Source organism: Micrasema longulum, unplaced genomic scaffold (assembly GCF_059751315.1).
Source record: "Micrasema longulum isolate JH-2025_06_02 unplaced genomic scaffold, ASM5975131v1 h1tg001225l, whole genome shotgun sequence".
NCBI classification, from domain to species: Eukaryota; Metazoa; Arthropoda; class Insecta; order Trichoptera; family Brachycentridae; genus Micrasema; species Micrasema longulum.
In genome coordinates, this window is record NW_028278412.1 from 145,202 (window position 1) to 172,671 (window position 27,470).

General features: G+C 31.8%; 1 protein-coding gene across 1 annotated transcript in view; it reads right to left on the minus strand.

Annotated features, from left to right (window-relative positions):
* The window catches only part of tefu (Serine/threonine-protein kinase tefu), a 47,348-nt gene that overhangs the window by 4,318 nt on the left and 15,560 nt on the right, over positions 1-27,470 (minus strand). Inside the window, exons 11-32 of the mRNA XM_088234331.1 lie at positions 26,785-27,237; positions 24,908-25,219; positions 23,658-24,253; positions 22,841-23,015; positions 21,464-21,704; positions 20,330-20,592; positions 18,376-18,665; positions 16,275-16,476; positions 14,917-15,106; positions 14,035-14,187; positions 12,417-12,712; positions 10,849-11,047; positions 9,612-9,873; positions 8,795-8,960; positions 7,921-8,039; positions 6,507-6,614; positions 5,874-6,106; positions 4,072-4,185; positions 3,882-3,986; positions 3,628-3,786; positions 2,454-2,560; positions 1,071-1,187 (exon numbers count right to left, since the gene is read on the minus strand). Coding sequence (XP_088090457.1) covers positions 1,071-1,187; positions 2,454-2,560; positions 3,628-3,786; positions 3,882-3,986; positions 4,072-4,185; positions 5,874-6,106; positions 6,507-6,614; positions 7,921-8,039; positions 8,795-8,960; positions 9,612-9,873; positions 10,849-11,047; positions 12,417-12,712; positions 14,035-14,187; positions 14,917-15,106; positions 16,275-16,476; positions 18,376-18,665; positions 20,330-20,592; positions 21,464-21,704; positions 22,841-23,015; positions 23,658-24,253; positions 24,908-25,219; positions 26,785-27,237 — 4,860 coding nt within the window. The remainder of the gene's footprint in view (positions 1-1,070; positions 1,188-2,453; positions 2,561-3,627; positions 3,787-3,881; positions 3,987-4,071; positions 4,186-5,873; positions 6,107-6,506; positions 6,615-7,920; positions 8,040-8,794; positions 8,961-9,611; positions 9,874-10,848; positions 11,048-12,416; positions 12,713-14,034; positions 14,188-14,916; positions 15,107-16,274; positions 16,477-18,375; positions 18,666-20,329; positions 20,593-21,463; positions 21,705-22,840; positions 23,016-23,657; positions 24,254-24,907; positions 25,220-26,784; positions 27,238-27,470) is intronic.

Sequence of the window (27,470 nt, forward strand, 5' to 3'; positions counted from 1 at the left end):
ACAAACGACAAAATACCAGTGCACATTGACTTCCATAAGCATATAGCTCATGACTCTGACAGCTCCATTAGCTCTGACACTTAGCTCATCCCAGGAGAGAATGCTCAGCATTCCATAGCACAATACATATTTTTTTGTAATGCTTTTTCTGCATAAGCCGTTCATCTTCGGAATAACCTACTTTTCTTATTTATTTTACACTTTAAATACATATAAGGGCGGGCATATAGCCTTAAGGCAATTTCTTCCTACCCACCCAAACCGTTTAGTTTGAGATATATATGACACTAGCGGACCCGACAGACGTTGTCCTGCCCGAACGTTGGCTTGCCTGCTATCATCTTGGAAAAATACTTTTCATCTAGGCACTTGTTTGTGATTTAATTCCAAAACTAAAAATTGTTTATATTAAAAAAATATTGAATTTAAGCAGGTACTTGTTTATGGTTGAATTCCAAAACAAAATAAATATTTTTTCAAATATGGCATTTTTTTGCAAACGTCAAACTCCGGTCGTTTCACCAACAAAGTGGTACTTATGTAGGAATACGATTTTTTTAATGTATTGAATTTAATATTATTTTAGTGTTACCAAAAATCTAATAAAAAGAAATAAATAAAGGAAAGAATCTGATTGAGATCCACAAAAAACAAATGCTGTTTGTATACATTCAAAAACAATATTTTTTTTATACACAAAAAAAAAACATCTTTCCATTTTTTCGCAAATGCATTCTCCTCGAATGCAACCCTGGTAGATCGATGAATAAAACATTTATGCTCCTAACTCTTTTTTTACATATTCGATTGAAGATTTTGATATCTACGAACACGCACAGCGCAAAGATTTATATTTCTCTGAAAACCGCACGTAAAGCGGTTAAGCCGTTTAAGAGGAGTACGGTGACATCACACGTACAGAGGAATTATATATATATATGTAAAGAATTTTTACAGAATCTAATAATTTTATATAACAATTCAAATTTACTTAGGCGGTTTCACTAGCTTTAAATAGACCCCATAACAAGATTACTCAGACAAATGTACAGTATTTTTTTTATCCTTACTTTGTAAGTTCTTATTAAAAGACGTCTTCTTCTCGTCTGCTGATCTGACGCCAGGAGGTGATTTACTATAATAAATACTTGCTGCATCACAGCATCTTGTCGTATGTCATCTTCACCCTAAAGAAAGAATCATATTATATGGAATTACGTAGTATAATTTTCAATAATTATAAAAATCATCATAATCATTTCCCCATACATACCCCGCGGAGCATAGAGCAGGATATTGGTATTCCAATCGCTGCGATCATTTGTAATAGACAAGCAGCAGTGGAAAACTACCGATTAAATAGAACCTGGAAATAGGCTAACCGAAATCTCTCTAGACTTAGTGGGTAACGAAAATAATTACAAGTTACTAAATACAATTAATAAAATATTGTTAATTGAATCGGCATTCACTTCGTTACACTTCATTATAAATTATAATGAAAATAAAACTTTGTACAAAATTTTTATTATTTTACAAGAACACTACTACAGTTTCGGGAGAGCACTCCTCACATCGACGGGTGATATAAAATTAATATAGTAAACACAGAAAATTGGTCACAATGTCATAGAATTTGATAATCTAGAAATAATAGAAATTCACAAAAATCTAAATTCTGAGAACAACTTAATCACAATTTAATCACCCCTCGCCTTTACTCCCTCACTTCACTTACCCACGTAGACCGGCATCTGTTAACACCTCTTAGCCGAGTGATGTCTTCCCACATATTAAATCTTAGGCTTAATTATTGTAACTTCCATTTATATGCTAAATTTCAAGAAATAAATTCTAATTAACGTTCTTTCCCTCATTGATCATGTTTCCATATCTGTACTTTAGATAACTATCCATATATATGCTCACACCTTAGATAAGTAGAGTAAACCCCCCTGCTTTAAGTTTCACTGATTAATTTGTTTAAATTCTATGACATTGTGAACAATATTCTGTGTTTACATTATTGGTTTTATATCAGCCGTCGGTGGGAAGAGTGCTCTCCCGAAACTGTGGTAGTGTTCTTGTAAAAGAATAAAAATTGTGTAACACTAATAACCAAGTTTTATTTTCATAATAATTTGCAATGAATAAGAGCTGTTCAGCAGCACCGAAAGAGAAAAAAATAGTAGATATTTCACATCGACCTTGCCGGGAATTGGACCCAGGACCTCAGGATTGCCTATAAGCAAAAGCTCTAATCGACCACGAGGCAGACATCGGTTTTCAGGATTTTCACCTGAAGTTAGCCACCAAGCCAAAAACACTCGTCCAGGGTTATAGTTCTATTTCACACACAGAACTGTATTATTCATTCCGCCCGGACAGAGAAAAATATAAAAAAGAACATCTACATTATAATTTGATATAAGGTATAACATTGGTCTGCTTACTTTGACAAGCATGGGTCTATCAACGCCATCAGAACCTCTGCAAGAAATTTTCTTGGGAACATTGACTCCTCCTACTAGTAAAAACTTATCCGAAAATGAAACGACACCTGTTAAAAAAAGAAAAAGACATTATGTAGTAAGTAGTACGTATGGCAGTCTCCATCATTCACAAAATGGAGTTGGTTTAAACGTACCCCGTCAATCTTTATTCCCCTACGTTCCCAGTTCAGCGTTTTGAAGATTTTTTCAAGGACTAATGTAAATGGTTTAGGTTAGATGGTATCACCTTACCTAACGCCCCTATACTGAAATATATTAATATGTATATTTCTAATAATTACACCGCAGCAAAACTTCATGAACTATTCTACGCGCTCAGAAGTCCACATTACACATTACAAATGCCAAGTCAGAATGCACACATTAATAAGGCTTGCTGAATACAGCTTGGGGTTCGAGCCGTCAGTAGGGTCGCAGTGAGTCACGTCTTGCTTGGGGGCGTGATTCTATTAAATGCTGCAAATGCCCAGTTACATTCCACCGGCAACACTACTGACCAGTCCAACTCGTTAGCGTCCACGTCGCGAACCCTGGGCAATGGGATCACACTCTTGACGGTGTGATCACAGCAGATAACGAGAGGATGAAAGGCGAGTTTCTGGCACCTCCAAACCAGAACCAACCAGCTAAGGGAAGGTAACCCCGATAGAAAAATCTACCAGAGAAAGCCACGGGAAAGCACTCCGGTCATCTTTCCATGAATCACTATGGCTAGTACATCCAACAAGCAGTTGTCCGGGCCTCGGAGTAGCGCAGGACCGAGTTGCTTTCGCTGTAGTGATTGCCAACGTCAGGAGGAAATGAAGGCACCGCAAGAAGAAGAAGAATACAGCTTTTGTGCATAATATACATATGAGCAGTTTTCACCTTTCGTATGTTTCAGAAGATGGCTGTTGTCTATGTAAGTATCTACATGTGGGTATATGCATACGTTTTTGTATTCATTAACTGTCATAAGATGCATTTGAAATGTTCATTTATTAAAATTACCAAAGTCTGCCATAATTTAATGAGTTAAATAACCTGTAAAGTAATCCTAACTACGATGAATTATTTAACAATTCAAAAATAAATCAATATAAATTTTAATAATTTTTTGATAGAATATACTTACTGGGAATGTCAGAATAGTTTCCATCGTTTTTAACGGGGATTGTCACAGTCGGTATAAGTGCTAGAGGTAATTGTTTTAACTTTTTGATAATTTCTGATTTCGGGACGGGTAGTTCTGGTGATCTCTTTTCAATCTTCAAGTTGGCCAAACTTATCAACGCTGTTGGAAAAACATAATGTAGGTATGTAATGGTAAAGTAAAATATCATTTTTAAAAAAGCATATAAAATAATGCACCTTAATTCAATTAGTTACCTATACTGAGTGCATCAGTCTGCTTGATAATATTTGTTAATTTTTCATTTCCCCTCCTTGAAACTGCATCAAGCATTTTCCGTGCAGCTGCGATGTACGGTTCTTCTAAAAATAAAAAGTAAAAAATATGTTAACGTTGGCTGCTGACTGCACTCAAAATAAGTTATAAATAAAAGGTAAATATATTTACCACTGGGGACAACCGACTTGTCGGCTGTCTTTATAAATTCAGCATCTTTATTGGTATTTTTTAGCGCTAGAACCACGGGCAATGTGTGGTATGGATGCTCAATCAGACACCTTTCTGAAAGAAAGATTTTGTTAAATATAATTATTGTTTTTATATAATGGTAGTGAGATGCTAATAAATATGTATGCGGGTACGACGTCGACAGATCGATGAGACGTACAAATGGCCAAGTATTTACCAGATATCTAGTGTCGACCGAAGAAAGCAACTAAGCATTTTCTGTTTAGGTAGATTATATTGTCCAAGACCAACTTATACACACAGAACATTAACTCTTAAAAATAAAATTGGATGGCAAAATCCTGGTGTAGATCAACTTCATCTCCATCAGAGACATCCAGAATAAAAAAACAAGATCTATTCAAGGACCATAGGGCGTGGTAACATTGTGCAGTGTAGTTCAATTTAATTATTGTCGTTACTCTCGTGCTTCATAACTAAATTATGTATTTTATTCAACATGTAATAAATACACATCAAAGAATAATGTCATTTTCTTCTGTCATCTCCAAATGGTGTAGGAACTCCCCTAACAAAAACAAACTAAATTTGATATGTATATTATTGAATTGTCAATAATATACATATTGATGATTAAGTCGAAATATTTGCAGATAAGTATAAAGACATTTTTGATCGAACAACTCAAACTGTCGTTTCAACCAAATCGATGTTCTAAGAAGTATAGGTGTTATAAATGTAGGTGTTGCTTAGCAGGTGAAATAATTTGGATAAATCTCACAATAAACAAAGGTTTCAGAACATTTACTTCACAAAAATCAGCAAATGGAAGAATTGAATAAATATAAATGTTCAAAGATGGGCAGAATGGTGAGTGTTACATAGCATGTAGCAATCACTAAAACCACTTAGTGACAGGCCCTATAAATGCATAACATATATAACTGACAATAGTCACATGCAGCCTAGTTATATAGCCTATCAGCTGGAAGAGGAGTCACGCAACTGAAGATCACAAAGAATGTAAGACAGGGTAATAGAGGGCACGTCAAAACATTATAAAACAAAAAACACAAGACAGATGGCTCTCTTTTCCACGCCAACAGCCCCCAGCAAATATGTGCTGTTCAATCTCTAAAGCTCTTTATAATAAATTATTCTTACCATTGTAAACTCAGTGAAAAATAAATCTGTAACCATGTATAGCATGCAAGTAATCTCAACCTACTAGGGTTTCTCAAATTTTTAATTTGACAGCTTGTGAAAAAAAATTGTTATTGAATATTTTTTCTACATCAATAAAGTTCAAATAAACAGTTAGCTTTATAGAAATAAAACCAAGTTTTATTTGTGCAGTGGAATTCATCAGCTTATTGTGATCACTGTGGGACCAATATTTTTTTAAAACAATAACCGGTTGAGAACATTTAAGCAAAGGATAGAAATGCAACAATAATATAAACTTTTATTTTCACACAAAACAACATAAATTGTTAACAATTTGAAAAAAAAATTCTTTGCTTTTTATTGAAGTTCATTAACTTCTGAATGCAGGTGTTATTTGTAAAAAAGTTATGAAAAATAGGAACATTTAAGTAAATAAATAAATTTGGTTAAATTTTTTAAGAATTTACACTAGTATGCACAATTATTTTCAGTGATGGCAATTTAGGCAAAGTTTGATCACAATATGCGGATTATATTTATATAGGGACTGATTGATTATAACAGTACATTACTATATATTATTTGTATTATTTTAAAATAGGTAAATGGCATACCTATCAAGCTGTAGATAGTCTGTTGATAAGGTTTCCCATTGATAGAGGAAATTCTGGGAGCCAGCTGCGGTATCACAGGTAAGAATTTTCTAGAAGGAATAGACTTGAAGAACTCTAACAAGGAGCAACCGGAGATATCCAAGTCTAGAGTGGGGTTATATAGCCATAGGGAAATCACTCTAAACACGCACAGGTTATTGTCTTCACCAATCGCAAGAGAAGATAAATAACATCTAGAAAAAAATAAAATATATAACAAGTTTTGCCATAAAATTGACCTCTAAGATTTTTTTTTCTTAGAAATATTTACACCAATCATAGCATTGCCATGTCCTTTTGCCGTGGCTTTTTTCCCGCTTTCAGAACTACTTACTCTTTTAATTTATGTGTGAAAAAACATTCTCCAAAATGAAATACACAAAAATGAAATATCACAATGTAATAAAAATAAACTATAGGGGGCCGGATACTGGGCGTGTTTGGAGACCCCATCTTAAACAAAATAGTTAATTTAAAAGATGATCTATAGACAAAAATATAAAAAAATAAGTAGCTGTTAAAATATTTGAACATTTATTATTTGACATATTATGAGTATGTACTTTGAAAATGAAGTAAATCCAAATTGCATACCTGACAGCCAACTTGAGGTAGTAATCTCTTTCGGTTTGTGTATTAGATATTTCAATCTCGTCAATTCTATTTTGTCCAGTGTTTAAAAACATAGCTTTCCTTTCATCCCTTTATAATGAAACAAAATAAAACAAATTATACATTTTGAAATAAAAATTTATGTAACAAAAATTAACAACTGCGTAATTTACCATTTTATACACTTGGAATTTATAATTGTGGATATAAACAATAATTTTAATTATGTAGGTACTAAAGGAATTACTTGGAATTAAAAAAAATAAAATTACAAAATTAAGTAATTATTGGTTTACTTTTAATGAACTCTGGCTGTTATACTGAAAATAAATAGGCAAAGTTCATAAACATGTATTATTATCTCACAATACATGTTTATTCAATAAAATTAGTTTATTTTTATTGAAATATATTAAACTTGGCTTAAATATCATTAATAAATAAATACCATCTAAAAGGATGACAGAAATTCACTTCACAACAAACGAACTGGGCAGATGACAGCTGTCAAACTAAAAAAACATACTTTTCTGTGTAATTCCAGCTACTAACATAAGCAAAAAAAATCAAATAGACATATGTACTTAGCAGGACATGCGGTGACTTTTACAGTAGGGATGCTAACAAAAAAGAATTGTGTTCTTACTTTTATTAGGTATGATGGTAGATATAGGTACATACATGAAAAAATTTACACTTAAATCAGTTATGTATTTGTTTATTTACATTGCTTTAAAATTGTCATTTAAATTAACCCTAAGCACGTGATGACAAAATAATGTTTTTCTGAAAAGTTTTACTTAAATTTTCAGTCAAATTAAATTCTATATTGATTTTTTAATTTTTTTCACGTTTTACATTACACTTTTTAAAAAAATGAATACCTCACTGGGTACAACCCGTGTCGAAGCATTAATTTACATAATTTAATATATACTTATGGTGTCTAAAAAATATACATGAAATAATACATATTGCATAGAATCACTTTTGTAAAGTGCGCTTGAAGTATTTTAATTTCTCAGGAGGATTATATTATGATGAGCTATATGAATTATTCATTTTGGAAATATCTGTAGATTTTATTTCATATTTATAAATTTTTTAATAATAAATACACATTTATCATTAAAAAATTTCAAGGGATGCAACACATCCACAGCATGTATATGGACAGGACGCGCTTGATACTTAGGGATATCAGTAAGTAAAAAAAAACTATCCACTTTTTCATTCTTAAATTTCATGAATATTTTTATGACCACCCGAGCTAAAAGGTAAGCAACAATACAAAAAATATTGCGAATATAACATTTTGCTTCTCTAAGAAATACCTATGTTTTAAAGTGTATGAAATTCAAATCAAAATTAAATTTAATGGTAAATATGTACATACTTTGAGAGAAGAGTATTTTGTGATTGTTTCTTTTCTTGAAGTGAAATAGCGGTATCTTTACATCGCTCCATGCACTTTATTTTGTTGACAAATGCTGCCGACTTCATGTACGTATCCATCTAAATGCAAAAAAAAATATTGTAAAGAATAGTCAGAATGAGATACATAATTGCTGGTTTAATATAAAAATGTATTGTAAAGAAAAGTCACAATGAGATACATAATAGCCGGTTTAATATAAAAATGTAATGTAAAGAATATTCAGAATGAGATACATAATCATCGGTTTAATATAAAAATGTAATGTATTGAATAGTCAGAATGAGATAAATAATCGTCGGTTTAATATAAAAATGTAATGTAAAGAAAAGTCAGAATGAGATACATAATCGTTGGTTTGATATAAAAATGAATATGTGTAATAAACAATTTTAAAAATGTGTATTTAAAATGTCAAATTTAACACTGGAAATAATTAGTAACTAATATATTTAAAACTAATTCATTATTTAAACTATTTTTCAGTAAAATTTTCAACTTCGCGGGACTTTTTTTCCGTGGTGAGTTGGGACCACCGATGTACAATAATTTTTCTTGTCTCTTTTTTAAAAAAATATAAGAGAAGATGAACATGACTAATAAAACAAAATATTGTTATTAAAACCTTACAATACGCAACATTAATTAGATAATAAGAATATTTCATAATTTAAGATACAACCTTTGCAGTTCACATAGTCATTTCAAAACAGAACACAACATCGTAACAGAACATGCATAGTATATAGACATACATACATACATACATAAATTGATATGAAGTGATGAAATAACATAATATAACAAATATTCACATATTGAAAAAAGTTTGTACCTGTTTATACTCGCCATCAGAGAATCTGGCTATTGTAAGGTATGCCTCAATTTTAGCTTTCATGTCACCATTAGGTCCCAAAACTTCGAGAGATCGGTTTAGATAGGATTCTAAAATATCTATAGCGCTCTCACTACGAGTTTCTACCATCCACGATCCGTATAATCTGTAAAACAAAAACAATTGAAATGCTTTATCCCAAATTTAGAGTAATTTTATTTTACTGTGGGAAAATAATGGAGTACAGTTATTTATCGTAGAATAATATTAAAATATTTACAAGGATTGAAAATATGAAAAAGTAATTTTAAAAATATAAAAATAAATCGCAATGCAATAAGAAAGGGTGAGGTGAAGGATATAACAAGAAAAAGGGGTAAAAGAAGGATAGAGGATTCTGTAAGATGATCTATTTTGGTCAACAAAATTTAAATATAAACAATGATAGAGAAATAGTTTTAGTATGTCCAAGTCTTAGTTATGAGTTACTGAGTTTAATTCACTATAAAGTTTGTCAATATTTCAACAAAGATGAAGAACTTATTTAAGAAAAAAAAATAGTGAAATAATAGGCATTTACTGGGCTTATGACTTTTAGCCATAAATGGTTGAAGTGGCCAATTTACACACTATAACACTCACCATTCTGCCTAAAATAATTCAGTAAAATCTCACCTACATCAATAAATACTCAAACTCCACATAAATCAAGAGTAGAAAAAAATATGGATTTTCCCTTAAAAAAATATTTCTTCTTCTTCACTAATTTTTCCACCACTGTTGAATTATCTTTCAAGGGAAATATTGTATCTATTACCTGAGTGCATTGGCAAAAAGCAAACTATCTCCATTGTTCCCGTGGGCGATTAGTGTTTTGACTAAATGCAGAGCCACGTCACAGTGGCCACTTCTCCAAGCCGCCTTTCCTTCAGCTATCTTGATGAGCCCTTTGACTTTTTCCACTCTACTGGGGTCTTCCTTGATTTTGGAATGGGAAGTAAGGAGGTCAGAACTAGTACGAGAAGCACTATTGATCCAGCGAGTAGCTACTTGTACCCAACCATTAGATAAAGCCAATTCTGGAAATATAAAGAGGTTTGTTTGTTTTTTTTTTTTTACACAACAGGCCTCAAGGCTCAATTACAGAAGAGGATTACAGCACAGAATACCCAGGCTTCAGAAAAATCACATTTAATTTTTGTCTTCTCACCGATAATAATCGAACACGGAATCTATGAGTCAAGCGTTTTAGCCATTGCATCACGAAGGCTGACATATCTTAGATTTTTTTTTGGCTCTAATAATTTAACAATTTATTACACCTAGTTAATACAAATAATATTAAAATTATCATCATCATTTCCCTTTTCATACTTAATGGTACATTGGACACTTCTGTAGTACTCCAATGCAGCCTATGTTGATTATTTGATACACGAAGGCATGTTCAGTTTCACCCTTCAGATTTAATCCAGGGACTTTGAAATATTATTGTGAAAAACCACAAATAAAAAAATATTCCATCTCAACCCTGCCAGGAATTGAACTTAACACCTCAGCCATGGCAAGCAAATGCTTTAACTAGCACACCATGAGGCGGACTAATCTCTTTTTCAGAATTTTTATCTGAAAGTAGCAATCGAGTCGAAAACACTCATTAACGGTTCTGGGTAAATTTCACACACAGGACTATTCATCCTCTTAAACACAGATCACAGAAAATATAGATAACAAAATCAAATTAAAATAAAGCCATTTAATTTCTTTATAGGAAGTAGGTGTTTCACTTTGAATCTATTATATTTAAATAGATGGTTGAGGAGATGATGAATGAATCATATTTAAAAAAAACATATTTTTGGTGTGGCAATTTTCCCTGTACAATTTATAAATTATTATGTAAAATAAAATTTGTCATACTTTGGTGACCCTGCATGGCCATTAATCCTCGTGTTCGCGCTTACAATTATTGCATAATGGATAGTTACAAGTATGTATGTGATATTTACCATTATGTATAATTTGTTTGTTTACATGAGCCGTTATTTTCTTACCTGCATATTGTAATTGCAACTCAGCTATGGATAATTGTAATTCAATTGTAGAGCTGCCTTTGGACAGGTTTTCCAAAATAACTACCCTCTGTGCCAAGATAGGTTCCACATGTTTGAAGTCACTAAAGGGTAAAATATGCTCTGTGGACCAACTATTTATTAAACCAGTAAAGTTTTCGTCAGAATTTGATGCTTTTACCTGTAAACCAACACAACACATAGGAAATCACAATATGAACAAAATATGTAAATATATCGAGACATAAGTAGAGGTTTTAGAGTAATGTGTAATATACAATTATTAGCGGCGAGCATTCCATTTGGCAAATAGCAGTGCCTCCCCTACTAAAATACTATAAAAACGTAAATATATCATTATCATAAATAAAAGAAAATCATTAATAGCAGAAATGTATGGAGCGTTGCCCCACCATCAACAGTGATGACTAATTTATCACATTATATCTCAGGACATACAGCTAATTGAGATGGAGTCATCGTAATAATAATAATATTTGGCTGATTTATATAGCGCCCGTTTTGTGAAAAATTACCTCAAGGGCACTTTACTATTGTATACTTAAATTTACATTCTAACTAAACTAAAGAGACATGTTATATTTTCTGATTTGAAATTGATGGTATGATAATCTAAAGAAGTGAGATTTTAGTTGGGATCTGAACTGACTGGGACTGTCGATGATTCGTAAGTTTGAAGGCAATTGATTCCAGGCAGAGGGGCCATCGTAGTAACAAAATTGTTGAAAGATAACTAAATAAATATGATATGTTATTTATTTAGGCATATTGAGTTATATATATCACCAGATTCTTCAGCAATTCTTCAGTATTTTGTGTAAAAACGTTATAGTAAAAATAAAACCCGCATGAACGAATTCTCAATGGATCTACTGACACTATAATTAGGGTTGTAAACTAAAATTCAAATTTTTCAGAGCCTTTCAAACTTTAAAATTGCTCTCTTTCAAAATTTATAAGAAATAACGTTAGTCTTAAAAATATCTTTCAAATCATGGAGAATTTATTACTATTGGTGGGTGGGCTGTCCATTCTACTTAAATAATGTGGAATCTTTTTGTTTCTTAAATTAATATAAAAGTCAATCACAACACATGCACAGCCGCAAAATTTATTATTTAATTTTATTATGGATATGTTTGGATAGATGGATGTGTTTATTTATTTGACAGACTTATGCAGTCCATTCTAACGATGGTAAATACAATTTCTTATAATAAATACAGGTACTAATAAAATAAAATACATTTAGTAAAAGAAATATGGAAATAGAAAACTGCGGTGGTGAAGGAAATATGTGTTTAACCAGACAGTTGATTTTTACCATTATCTTTTGCTACATTAATGTAAGCAAATTAAAGTTTCAACAGGTACCTAGATAGGTTCAATATAAAATAAACATGTTTCTTTCCAACTACATACCTTGATTAAAAACTCTGCACGCCGCTGACTTTTAATAAAGGCGAAAGGTTTTCATGAAAGAGAGAAAAGAAGTTGAAATATTTTATAGGTTTAATGAAAGTACTTACTGCTACCAGGCACTCAATCTCTTGCAATATTTGCAATTTCGTAGATAGTTGATACGCACTCTGACAACTCTCCAAACTATTTTTCATGCAGTGTGAAACAACGTACTGCCGAGCTTCACGTAGAGCATTGTTCAGTGAAACATCAACACCATTCATGTTTTTTGTGATAGAATCCTTCAAGGAAATGTATTGGTATGCCGGCCAGTAAACATCAGAATGCAAATCTTTTTTCCAATCGACACATTTGAATGTTTTAGATTTGAGATAAGCAGAATCAACTTGAATACTCCAATCACCTTAAATAAAGAAACATTAAAAGAAATGAGGTCAAATTTGGTAAGTCGTAATTTTGATATTGAGATAATTTTTAATTCTGATGCACATGATTTTTTAAACTTTATTATAAGAAATTTAACATGCTAAATAATGCAATTATAATATCGAAATTGGCATAAATAAAAGAGTTTTCAAATTCACACTGATCAATTTACTTTCTAGTACTGAATTCAATCAGAAAAAAAGTAACTGTACTTTACAGAAGTTTTACATGTATTTCAATAGAAATTTACTTTAAAGCTTAAAAAAAATTTTCAGGACAAAGAACATATTCTTAGAGTGCAACAAAAATTTTGTACCTTGTCTTAGAAAAAAACTAATAAAACGAAGACTGAATCACAAAATTACGTTTTTTTTCAATAAAAACCATTGTAGAATAGGCTATCAAAAAAGTTGTACAAACAGTAGGATATTTATACAAATACTGGATAAAATGGACACCTTCTTTAGTCCATGGTGTTCTTTAGATTTTCAAACCAAAATTCCCGCTAGCTATGCTAATTTGTTTGTAAAAATCGTAATTTTGTTATATCATATCATGTATTATATCTTTATAAAATTTGCTATAAACTGGCATAAACAATGTATTAACTGCACAGTATTTTTTTCTGGGATATATGCTGTGTGTCGTTTGTACTATTTACCGAAATTTCGGATCGCGTTACAGCGTCCATCATTCGAATGCAACATCAACCCTGATGATGGACACTGTAATGCGATCTGAAATGTCAGTAAATAGTACATACGACACGCAGCATAACCTAGAATAACTTAATGTGCACCTGAACCGCCGTGAAAATTAAATGTATTAACTGTTAATACTTTTTACAAAAAAACCCACGTTAAATTGATTTTGCAAACTGTCACTTTATTTGAATAAAACTCTCGAAATACTGAAAATGGTGGTGATTTTATTACTTCAATAAGTAAATACAACCAATAATGAAAAAATATAATGCTTTCATTTACTGTTATCTTTCTGAAAAAAAAAAAATACAAAATTGACTAAATAACACAAAACCTTAAAACTGCAATCCGTTGAATGCGGTTTTTGACTGGTATTAATTTGTTTATTCAAAGAGTAATACCAAAAATCTGTTTTAGGACCTAAAGTCCACAATAACAAGGAAAATAAGGCAAATTCCACTTAAAGGTTTGAAGCCCAGATCTCAGGTCTGGCACTTAACGGGTATCAAAATTGACAGCTGAGATCTACACTGGCATTCAAGTGGTGAATTATAATATAAAGTCTATTGATAATCATTAAAAAAAGTATATTTACCAAGACGCCAGAAGCACTCAAATTTCAAGTCATCTAATGAAGACTTAATGTTGCACGAGTCCAAGTATTTCCCAGCTAAATGGTACAGTCCCGACATCTTTAGAGAATGAGCAAAACTGCGCTCGGATATAACATCCATTTCTGTGACTGTTGCTAAAAATTGAACACATGTTGAAGTATGTAATATCTCAATTAGTAATAAGTAGTTATAAAATATTGCCAAGATATTTTGACCAATCGAGTTACAGATCATTGGAACGACCCTCTGTATTCTCATGAGTAAAAAAATAATCCATATATTGTTAAGTGTCTTCCGAGTATGTTAAACCGACGAACACAGATATTTTTTTAATGATTTATAATATTTTTAAAAAGTATACATAATGATCAAATGAAATATACATACAGGATACAATTCATGTATAATCCATACAGACCCTGTTTAGGTCAAAGGCATTAAACCACAATTCTGGAAAAATCTGATTCACTATTTCAAATGCGCTTTAAACTAATTGCGTAGGTATTATATACATTCTAGGAAAAGGATTTGAACTGCAAATGGCCATTGACTTAAATTCTTTTGCCAAAGTATATATAAGACCTATGCAGTTGGTTAAAAACACATTTGAAATAATGAAATCACTTTTTCCCGAAGTCCCGAATCAACACAGATTTTAATTCAAGCAGCAAGTCGGAACATGAATATGAAAAAAAATAAATAACAAAAAAATAATGAATAAACATAGTTTCTGTAACATTTTTTTCTTTCAGTTCGATGAATTTGTGAAAAATTAAGTGTAGTCTAAAGAGAATACCCAGTCTAGAGAGGTGTGCTTAGGGCCAAATGAATTGCATTCAATTGATAAAAAAGTCAAATCTTACACGCATCGTCCGAGTTCCCTGTTAGATTGTGCGTGGAGAAACTGGAGTTAGAAAGGGCAATATCCTGCATCAAGAGGGCATCGGTGTATGATCCCATCCTCATATAGGAGTTTCTCCTCTCTGCGGGATCGAGCAGGTGTGCTGACCCACAGCCGTTGAGGGCGTCACTATCGCCAATAGCCAGGTAACTCTACACACAGAAGAATATAAAGTAAGCAGATATTAATAAAAGCATTCAAAGAGAGAAAGAGTTTTCTAGTCAAAGAAATATAGGCGAAAATTCTCTAATGAAGTAATCCAAGAATTATCTATGAAAAAAGGGTTAGTAATAACTCTCTGGGGAGAAAATCCAGCTTGTCTGACAACATTTGGACATTCTCAAAAAATTGTTGAACTAACTGGTATAAGAAGAAGAAAAAACATTGAAAAAAAAGTGTTTTCAGTCATTGCCTAGTAGGTGAAATAATTCAACCAGATGGATTTCACCCACATCAATAAAAGTTTCAGCTCTTTTACTTTATAAAAGTCAACAGATGGAAAAGTTGATGAAATGTGGATGTCAAAACATAGGTAGAGTGGTGAATGTTACATAGTGTATAAAGTGGTCACTTAAACCAGCCAATGACAGGTCATAAGCCCAATAAATACTTGGACTTCCATATTTTCTACACAAAAATGTTTTTCCTCTCTGTTGATTAATAATTTTATTATTATTATTAAGATACAGAAGAAATTATTTTCTTATAGACATTTCTAACTACACATACTTAAAAAAAATCTTAAACTTGAATTTGAATGTAAAAATTGGCAAGATTACATACTACATTTAATCGTGTGTTAGAAATACTACATTGTAAAACGATGCTCAGGCAGAGACATGCATATTTTATAGGCCCAAAAATTATATTTTTTTTTTACTGATAATATTTCATGGATTCCAAACTTCCAAAATTTTCTTTCTTTTAAAAAACACGCACTATCCTGGATTCAAACTAAAGGTATGAACTCTTTTTTCTATGATATATTTTGTTACCCTTTAAGGAATATTGTTATTATTTTTTTAATATTTCTTATTTCCTTTTTAATTACTATTTTATTATATAATATTTTATTTTCTCTTTCTTATGTTACACAAAAATACTATAACTGTCTATTTATTATAGGAGCAAAAATTAATTAACATTTTCTTGTATACCCACGAACATTTTTTTGTTTACTATTAATATGTATTTCGTTGCTATGTAATTATCCTTTATTTTTTTAATACTCTGTTTTACCTCTTAAGTATATTGTAAAAAAACAAAAAAAATTAAGTAAAAATAAAAAATAAAATAAAATAAATTATATCGCTTGCCTACCTTCCTTAATACAGTTAAAATATGCTCTCCATCAGGAAGAAGTGAAATTTTGTCCGGGTTAGATGGTTGAATGTCCTGAGATGACATACCCCACAGCTCTCCATAGTAGATGGCTGCAAAGTGGGTTCCAGTGGAGCTCGCAGCCCAGGAAATAGGTAAATACTCGAAAGCAATGAGATGGTCAACACCATGCCTCGAATTTCTGAAACAAAATACTAGAATTATTACACAGATGATTGTCGTTTATTGAACTAGGTAAAAATAAAAGGTTAAAGGTACATTGCGCTGGATTTCAAAATGAAGTATGCAGATTTTAAAGATTCACAAGCAGAGACAACAATACTAACAGTTACTTAGTAACAATCTGATTTCTCAATTTGAGAGACTTATTTATTTATCTTATAAGGAGTTTTCTATCTCATAAGGTTTATTAAATTTACTTAAATGAGTGAATACATATTGACCAGCTGGTCCAAGAAGTAGCATAAAAATTAAAAAGTATTTGCAGGCGTTGCTTAGTATGTAGGTGAAATAAATTGGTTAGAATCTCACCCGCATCAATATAGGTCTCAGCGCTTTAGCTTTACAAAGATCAACAGATGGAATAATTTAAGGAATACAGATGTTTAAACATAGGTAGAATGGTGAATGTTATACAGTGTGTAAGGTGGCCACTTAAACCAGCCAATGACAGGTCAAAAGCCCTGTAAATACCTGGACTACACAAAAATGTTTTCCCTATCGGTTGCAATAAACATAGAACTATTATTATTGAATATTCTAAAATAAAAGTTTACTTTGTGCTACAAAAGTTTTGTTGTTTTAATAATTCTCTAATATTGTTTTTTTTTATTATTTACAATGTTGTACAAGTGTTGAGACACTTTTAGGAAGAATATATTTCCTTCTATAAAATGTTCTTCATCTCCATTGTAATTATGTAAGTATACGAATTCCCTTATTTTATTTATCTATTTATTTCACAGAAACATTTATGCTAAATAACAGATAAGGTTTACCAGCAAAGTTTCTAAATAAAAATCATACATATTAAGAGATAATCAGAGCGCTATCAGAGAAAAGACAATTGAATTACTGTATATCGTCAGTCGGGGTGCATCATTGCCAATCTGCTTAATCAACTTTTTCCAGGAGACAGTAAACACTGTTATTAAAATCAAATTGAACACATTATTTACTCCGATCCGCGATACTGTTCTTCTTCAGAAAGCTCGCCTAATATGTGAAGTAATTCATATTTATTATACTTTGAATTATGTGACTAATAAAGCATTATTTATTTATAACATTTATGGCCTAAGTCAATATATACAAGAAACATAACATAAATATGTGTAGCAAAGACAAACAAGGACAATAAAATAATGCTATTTATGTATGTATACATAGATGATGTTAAGACTTCTAAGAATCAATTAAGTGAAGTAATTTATATGTTTCCTCAAAACAGGCACACGGATTGTATGACAAAATGTTAACAAAAGCAACCCATTTTACAAATTTTGAAAAAATGTAACAATTATTATTTAACATCACTTTTTTTAAATGCAACTAGCTCGTACATGGATACTCTAATAAGAGTTATATGGGCACTGGCAATATCAAGTACCATGTCCATCAATATACCGACACAACTAGGGTGAAACGTCGACTGACGTGACATGGCTTAGGGCATTCACCGCAAATTCAATTCGCGATCATTTAACATGGCTAGATTTCATTCAGTATTGTCTACATCTCTCGTCCATTATATTCAAATCTTTGTTATAGTAATTAAGTCATAAAATTAGTAAATAAAATTCCACATAATATGTAAGTGAATCTTTCATTTCAATACACGCAATCTTTTGGTAAATCCGATTAAAGTAATCATTCATACACCGAATACGCGTTACACGCCCAACACCGTTGTAGATAAATTTTATGACAGAGATGCAAGTTTTCAGCCTTTAGCTAAAATTTGCCTAAAGCATCTCTATCCCTCATAGGGGATCTCGATGTAAATGTGATAGGCTAATATTATTATACAACAAATATAATGCATTTTTGATAACGGTAATTGACACTGTATTCTACTCACACATTCGTATAATGTTTCTTCTGTGTTGAAATAAACATCACAAGTTCCAGCATACACTGCACAGATTCTTTAGCAAATACTTTGCTCGGTGGAGCCCTTTGACTACAAGTGCTGGCTGCAGCAGAACTATTGGTATGGTGACTCTCTCTATCAGTTTTACTAAATGTGGCTTCATAATAATTGTTGAAAAATTTCTGTATATTAGTGCGAATTTTGTTGATTTGTTCATCACTGCCAAATAAGTGCAATAGTCCAATAAGACAAGGAAGTAACTTTTCAGCAAAAGACACCTGTAATAAAAATATAAATGAAGAACCAACATATTTTTAGTAAAAACTACATCTCTATCGTGGCTTGATAATTTTTGTTACATGAAGGTAAGATGATAAGTCTTATGCTTTAGGTGCCAGTCTAAGGACTATGAAATATTCTAGTGTAAAAACATCAATATTTCATGTCTATTACAGCGGAAATCGAACCTGAGACCTCTTGCATGCCAGGCAAATGCGCTGAATACGCCACAAGGCCGATAATATAAGAAATTTATAATTATAGAAATCCAATATGTAGTGGTATCTATATTTACATAACTGTAATTTTGTATAGTTAAAGAAAAAATAAAAGGTTACCAGGGGCTAAAATAGGAAAGAAACTGTAATTTTGTTAAATTAAAGAAAAAATAAAGGGTTACCAGGGGCCAAAATAGGAATGAAGGTCAAAAATAATTTAAATAGCTAATTAAGTTAAATTATCACTTATATTTATGGCCACTGGCAACAGCTTTCATAAAGTTTGTTTTTCCGGATATTTTGGTGTAAAATTCTTAACATGTCATGTGTTTAAATTGTATTGTGTTAAAAATAATAATAAATCGGGCTGTGGTCGCGTGGCTAATGTTGCAGACTCAGGGATCAGAGGTCTGAACCCCACTCTACCCCAACTTAATTTCCATTTTCTAATAGTGAGTTATTTACAACTCGTTGGAAATGGCCACCAAAATTGAAACATTTGGGTAACAGTAAAAATAAAATGCTCTTATTGACTCAACTGACAAACTAATTTATCCAGTCAGATGGTAACCATAACTATGGGACACTGAACTGAACCGAAATTAAATTTAGTAATGAATATGAAAACAGAGAAGAGTGAAAATACTTCCAAAACGAGTTTATGGAATACGAAAACTTAATATATACTCATATAATAAATAAAATGTCAAATGGTAAAAAGAGTCGCATGAAGAAATAATGAGATGCTAAATTTGAAGAAATCTTACTAAAAATTATACATTTTGGACTCCTATCTGTTGTCTGTTTTCATACACATTTTTTTCTATTTATTTAATACACACAATACACAATTTTATAATAGCACATTATAATGTCCCGACTTGTTAGAAAATTCCGTGTTAACTGGGGACTCTTCCATACTAAAATCAGTACATTTATAAATATTAAATATACAAAATAAATAATAAAAAATTATACATGTCAAGAAATACAATAGAGATAAGTTATTTAATATTACAAGTGTAGCAAAATTAAGATCATGTATCTAAAATTTAAATTTATTTCTTTTATAATTTAATTTAGTAATTAATTTTGATTGTAAAAATAAAATAATAATAGTAATACATTTATTTGGTAAAAAATATAACTTAATAAATAAATAAATTGAATCGGGTTGTGGTCCTGTGGCTAGTGTCTTGGACTCACGGACCAAAGGTCCGTGGTTCGAATCCCACTCTACCCCAACTCGATTCCCATTTTCTAATAGTGAGTTATTTACAACTCGTTGAAAATGGCCCTAAAAATGAAATATTTGGGTAAATCATAAGAACGCAAATATTTCTTTTTTTAAAAAAAATAAAATATTGTTCTCTGAATTCAAGTTTCAACAAATTATTTAGTTTACATAGTTTAAGTGATGTATGGAAATAAATATTTAAACATACGCTTAATTTGCAAATTTCAACAAAATTGTGTAAAAAGCAGTGCTGCTCCCCGAAACATTTAAGGACTGAACATGTCAAACTGACGACCCAATCTGAGTGTTCCTTGTGATCCTGACAGTTCCACAGATCCTGGCGACTTGTTAGACTATTGAACACTTCATTATTAACTTTGATATTGGCACCGATATAGCTTTTTCTGTGCCCAATGAATGGCACCAGTAATTCTTTTATAAGTTCTGTTTCAGAATGATGGCTAAAAAAATCTGCAAAATAAAAATAGCATCCAAATAAAATTCAAAAATGTGATTTTATGCACAGATCGATAGATCCAATAAGGAAGTTCAGTGGTTTATTTTTACTATTTTTTTTAATAGACTATCAAACTAAGAAAAAATAATCAATTATGTATCATATTGCCAACACTATGATTTTTAAGAGTTTTATAATTTTGTAAATCCCCGTCAAAACATCGAAATTACACCACCTGCGACATCACGAGTTCCAGTCGGTGACTGATCAAAACACAGATCTGAACGGTGAATCATAACTGACAAAAAGGAAATAAAACATGGGTTTAACTGCAGTTTGTTGTACGAACCATTGACTTGCATTCTACAACATCGTTGGACATGATCAGATTAGTTTGTAGGAAAGCTTGTAAGAAAGTTTGTACGAAAAAGGAAAAGAAGGAAAAAACAGTTTTTTTCTGATATTTGAAAGTTGAACCTGGTACAATTATAACAAAGCTATAATTTATCAGCTACAGAAAACACATGGTCACATAAACCTGTGACGTATTAAAGCAGTTCATTTTTATTCAAACCATTATTATTAATTTTTTCACACATTTTTGAGAAACTTCGCGGTACAATTAAATGCTCTAATTTTTACCACGTATAAGAAAAGATTTTTTATATCCAATTTCCCATAGCACTAAACTTTATCATTAAAGTGGTGATTTAAAGCGCAGAAGAAAGATCAAAATGAATGATTGTATCTCATTGCAGATCGAATACAGAAATTCTATGTGTAAGGCAAGCATTTTAGATATTACACCCCTCGGGTTGCTATGAAAAATCATTAATAAATAATTGAAATTGATAAATTAAAAAAAAAAAAAATACATCAACTTACCAAGAGCAAACATGCCTTCCTTAAATCCAAGGATAGATGTCAATGCGATTGAAGCCGCTCTAACTATGGTTGGATTTGGATTGTGAAATAAATCTTTAAGGTTAACTAGAGCTGTGTAAGATAAATACTGTAACGGATTCATGTCGATAATGTACTCCAGATCTATTGATGGTCTCAATACTAAAGTATGATAGTCAGCTACACCTAACTCCCCCAGACACCTACAGGCTTGCAGACTTGACTGAAAATTTAAAATAGAGAATTAAAATTTTACTATGATACAGAGGAGTACAAACAAACAAACCATCCCGTTGTTTCTCCGGGTAGGCAGAAAGGATAGAACTATTGTCGGGTATAACACAATTTTAGAATGAATAGAAGTATTAAAATATACCACCTCAAATGAGGTGAGTTGTGACGTAATGCCAATGAATGACTGCGATCTGGGAGTTGCAGTTGTTTATGATACACGGCATACACACAACAAGCAACGCAACACATAAACCCACACACCACACAAAACACAAATGTCACATACATTCACGAAATGTATTAAAATACACCTGTGTTGGTCGGTCCGCTTGCCCGCTGAATGTATGTGTGTTTGATGTGTTAGTTGTGCGCAAGACTGAGCGAGACTCGAGTGGGACAAAGTGTTTGAGGTGGTACAAACATATTTTATGTAGTAGCGGAACATTTTGAGTTTGTGTATGCAACATTTGTAGCGCCTCTTGTATGAGTAACTCAACACTAGATAGAACGCCATATCACTCTGTCTTTCCATACAGACCTCGCTTCCTCTAAATTCATATATCTTCTCATGCACCCACGCCGATTATTCCAACATTTGATATGTCCATCTTCAAGTATTTGTTGAATTTAGTCATGCCATGTCTTTCTGGTTATCTGCATCCATCAACATTCACATGGTACATCCTTTTAGCCATTCTTTTGTTGTCCATTTGCTCTACCCGTCAAAACCAACACAAACACGACACCGACACTCCTTTCTTGATTTTGTCTATAATGCTCGTCTCGAGGAAGTTACTTGACTACCTCTATAACCATAATCACCTATTTTTATTTTGTTTTGTTTCGCACTATAACAGACCAAAAGGTCCAGCACATAACACCCAGGCTTGAGAAATTCATATCTCAATTATTTTGATTTCTCAGGAAATCGAACCCGGAACACCCATGCATGAGGCAAGCATCTTAGTCTTTACACTTTGGGCTACCAGTTCTCTCGGTTAACTCAAAGATAATTAATGACATGACTATGGTTTCAGGAGAGTTCTTGCCCTATTGACGGATGCTACAATAGTTTTGATTCATAGCTATAATCTATCAAAATCATTCACAAAATTTTATTGTTACCTCAATATCGTTTTTGTTGGATGCGATTTTAATAAGCGCACAATAGAGTTGGTGCAGAACACTTTTTTTGCAGTCTTCGGAGAATCCCCTGATTTTCTTTAAATCAACAAACATCTGAGTTAGTTCACTTCTGGATGTTTTCAGCTTATGGTGCAGAACTTTAAGTCCTTCATATCTAAAACATTATATAAACAATAAGTAATTTGATACTTTCACTTATTTCAATCAATGAGAATTCACATTAAATCGCAGGTACATCATGATACAAATATAATACTTTCTTTCGTTAGAATTGAAACAATTTGATTATTTCAGTCTACAGAAGACAAGTTGAAATAAGATGAAGAACAATTCGCAGGGTAATTTCTATGTAATAATTACCGAATGGTAACTTCGAAATTGGCATCTTTGAGTTACCCACTAAAAACACATATTTGTCATCAAATCATGATATGATTTTAATGAATCACAACTTGCTTATTTGTAGCATTCATAGAAGAAGATAAAAATGTATTTTCAGTGGGGCACTCACAAATGCTGATTTTGAAGTTACCTGGTTGTAGTAAGTACCCCGCAAATTAATCCTAATACACTAACAGTCCATAATTTTAATTAAAAAAATTGAAATTTAATATCTACACAGGATTTATTTTTATATGCAATCCATCCTAAAAAAAATCATTTGTGTCATTAGAAACAAGTTGTGATAGGGTGAGATCCGAAACTCGGACCTCCTGCTCCGGTGTCCGTGACGCTACCGACTGGACCACAACTCATCTCAACACTAAACAAAAGTCGGTAAGATAAGGATTTTTACCTGCCATTGAGTCCTCCATTGAGAAAATTTTCTATTTGCTGACCTAGAGTAACTGTGGTCTTCAGGCAAATTGAGTTAAGTATATTATTGAGGTTTAAAAAATATTCTGTATCTGGAAGAGGGTCCAGCGTTTGAATAGCCACTAGATATAATTTCATTTCAATAAGTAAAAAGTTTAAGAACTCCACAGCAGTGCCTCTAAACGATTCACATTCCACAGCCACTTGCGATACTGTGTAGACAATCAGAGAAAGATTGTGCGAGACTAAAGAAGAAAAATCGGGTAAAATTTTATTTTTTAGTACTGAATGGAGCATTTTGCAGGCTGCTATACTTATAAACTGCATATTTATCGAGTTCTTGTGCGCATTAACAATGTGAAGGAGGGAACGGATAAGGAATGTACATATAAATGTATTGAGGTTAGTCTCCAGCGGCAATGTATGACAAAATGTCCAATACTGATGAAGACTCAGTAGTCGTCTTTCTAATGTTATTTGTGATTCCAAGTCAGCCCAGAGTTCCACGAGCATTTCTTTTATTCCGGAAGGATTATTACTGCACAGGTCGAAGATTACTTCAAATCCAAGGGTATCCTGCAAGGCCGTATTAAATTATAATTAATTAATGATATTTTGATTAAAATTATATGAGTTATCAAAAGGCACCTAATTCCAAAAACATTTTTTTGTAAATTAGAAAAAAAATGTCTTACTGATTCATTATAATTACAATCATATAAAAAAAAAATTCTAATGTGAGTGGACGTAATATTGGAATATTTTGAAAGCATGACTTATATGAGACTCACACATACGATTAGTTATTTAATAGTGGATATAAGTACGTTTTGAAACTAAACAATGTATTTTTGAAACTCAGGCACTTAGATTTAGATCCGTTTTGAAACCAAATAAATTTGGATTTTAAAAAAATAATATTTCTCTCCTCACCAAGAAAAAGTCCTACACAAATGTGGATTGAGAAAGGCCTTCTTCACAAATCACAGTTAAACAATATGTACAACACGAATTCAGAATTCTCTATTGAGTCTTAATGAAAAAACAAAAAAAACTTTAACCAATCATAATCCAGAATTTGACCATGAAACAATATAGCTGCTTCAAAAAATTTAAAAAGCTATATTGTGAAATAAGTTTTAATTTTGTATATGGAAATTGGCAGATTGAATAGCAACAAAAGAAAAAAATATCAAAAATAGTTAACTGGATGATTCCATTTATACTTACACGTAAGTAATTCAAAACACAAACAAAATCAGCTTTGGTCATTTTTGGCGCTAACAGAAATGGCAGCGACCCTGTCCAACCAAAGTCATTGAATATATCTTCTTCTTTACAAACATACTTCAGAGATCGCATTAATATTTTAACCAAGTTCAAAGATGTGGTTTTGTTTACAGAATCTTCTCCGAGTCGGCTGACTAATAGTTTAATGAGACTTTCAGAATATTTTTTATTGATATTCCACGTATAACCTCCAGAACTCTCACTACTTATTATATAAGGAAGGCACAGATTGAAGATGTTTGGCTGACATTCCTGAAAATATAATGTGTGATATTATTTATTATGTATTTTGAGCCATCACAAAAAAAACATAATATAATATTATGAATGCATGTACTGAGCCATTGAAACATTATCTTCGAGTCACTTAATTCCTTTTAACTTTTTACATAATATATTGAGGGGTGTTAGAACAATATCGGCATTCTACGCTTTTTTCGTTTTGAATAATATGCAATAAATGCTTTTTTAGTACTTTTCGCAGACTGGAAGGATAATTTATTATTTTAGTTAATAATAGTTACCAAAAGTTACTCTCTGAAACCAAAACCATATGCATATTTTAAATTAATAGACTTTTGGTTTGTTTTGTTCTGTAAAGTAAAGGAGACTGTCGTTGTTGTTACGGAACTTAACGGAGTCAAAAATGTATGAGATACTGCCATTTTTGCTTCGAAATCTTTGTGTTGTTAACAGTATGTTTGTTTCTCTATCCATCGCCATATCTAACTCATTTCAAACCAATAGTGGAGATTGTCGTCTTTGTTTTGACACGCCTCAATATCTTTCAATGGTAAGCTAAACTTTTATATTTGTTAAAAAGAAAACATTTATACATTTAAGTAAATGGTACAGAGAGTAGATAATACATTGCCATTCTTACAGAGTCAAACGCAGATGATTCATAGAATTAGGTAGCAGGGGCGAATCATCAAAAGTGCTTATGCACAGCTTACCATTATATTTGACTTTCGATAATAATGTTTTATAGTAAATATATTTATGCGAAAATAAATAAAATAATTGTTATTTATTATAAATCACCACCACCGTTTATAATATATTCATACAAAAAAAATATCTATGAAGTGCGCCCAGCGCCCAGCCCCCAGCCCGTTCTCAGTGAACGATGAAACTAGCCGATTACCTCAGCTTATTGCTCCATACAAAAAAGTACATTATATTTTACATCTTTAACCCAAGTCAGCTTTTTCAGTACTAAAACACACTTGCAGATTTCAAATATTATTTGAAGATTCTCTATTTGGAAACGAGTATTTCGAACATTATTTCCTAAGGACTATTTTTTTATTTCATGTATTATGTATCACATGGGACATATGTGGCGTTCGCAGTGGCTGTTTTTGGTATTATTCATTTTAAAAGAAATCGGCCAGTGCTCAGTGTTGACAGTAACTGCTGAATGTCATTGTGGTATTTTTTAATAAACTTTTGTACAAGTATTGTATTAAAATAGTGTAGAATAAAGCTAAGTATATCGCGTAGTCAATAATAAATTGTTGTTTGAGTTGTTTTTCACAGAAACACAGAAAAAATGACAATTATAATTATGTTACTTTCATATTATGTACTTATATGTAGGTACAAAGTGAATGAACATGTTTTTGTAGACTGGTATAAAGGTCACAGAAGAATGAGGTTTAAGTAAAAGCCATTGATTTATAATTCTTAATTAATGTGGTCACAAACTTGGCGAAAAAAATCTGCATTCAACTATACAGACAATTTTTTAAAAATGATGTAGAAAAAATATTTAGGTGCTACGTGCTTCTCAAATTCCTGGAGGCCACACTTACTTGTAAAATATTTTCTATAGTCGTGTTATTATTCTCAGCTATCTTGCCAATAAATGGGCTCATTCTTCCTTTCTGGACATGAAACATGTCGAGCGGAATCAAAACTTTCCGATGATCAAATAAAAAGTCGTTGAATGTTTCGCAGTCAGTTAAGTAGAATGGAAAATCCTCCAATGGAAGTTTGCTTTCAACCCAAGAAATCAACAGAAACTCAATGTTTTTAGTAATGAGGATTAGTTCTGACTCAATGTTCAGATATTGCGCGATGCATCGAAACACTTTTCTCAAGAGAGTGGGACTAATATTCTTCTTGCACGCTATCTGTATGATGGTTGACAAAGCTGTCTTATCCCAAATTGGACTAGTGACGGCTATTGTGGCCAGGCAATGAAAAACTGTGGCAGTTTTGTTGGCGCTTTCGTCAGTAATAACATCATTTGTCAAACCATGAAGCTGTAACAGAAAAAAACATGCAAGACTTTTTAAAACAAAATAAAACATTCAATGAACAATAATACCGCATACAATGGTGTGTATCGCAGCATAACCCATCACAAACTCACGAGACTTATTTTCTTAAATAAATAGTAAATTTAATCACTCAATATAATTCTAAACATAAGTCAAATATGATTTCCTTGTCAGTGGGGAACATAATAACTGCATGATTTTCCACTTGTGTGTTG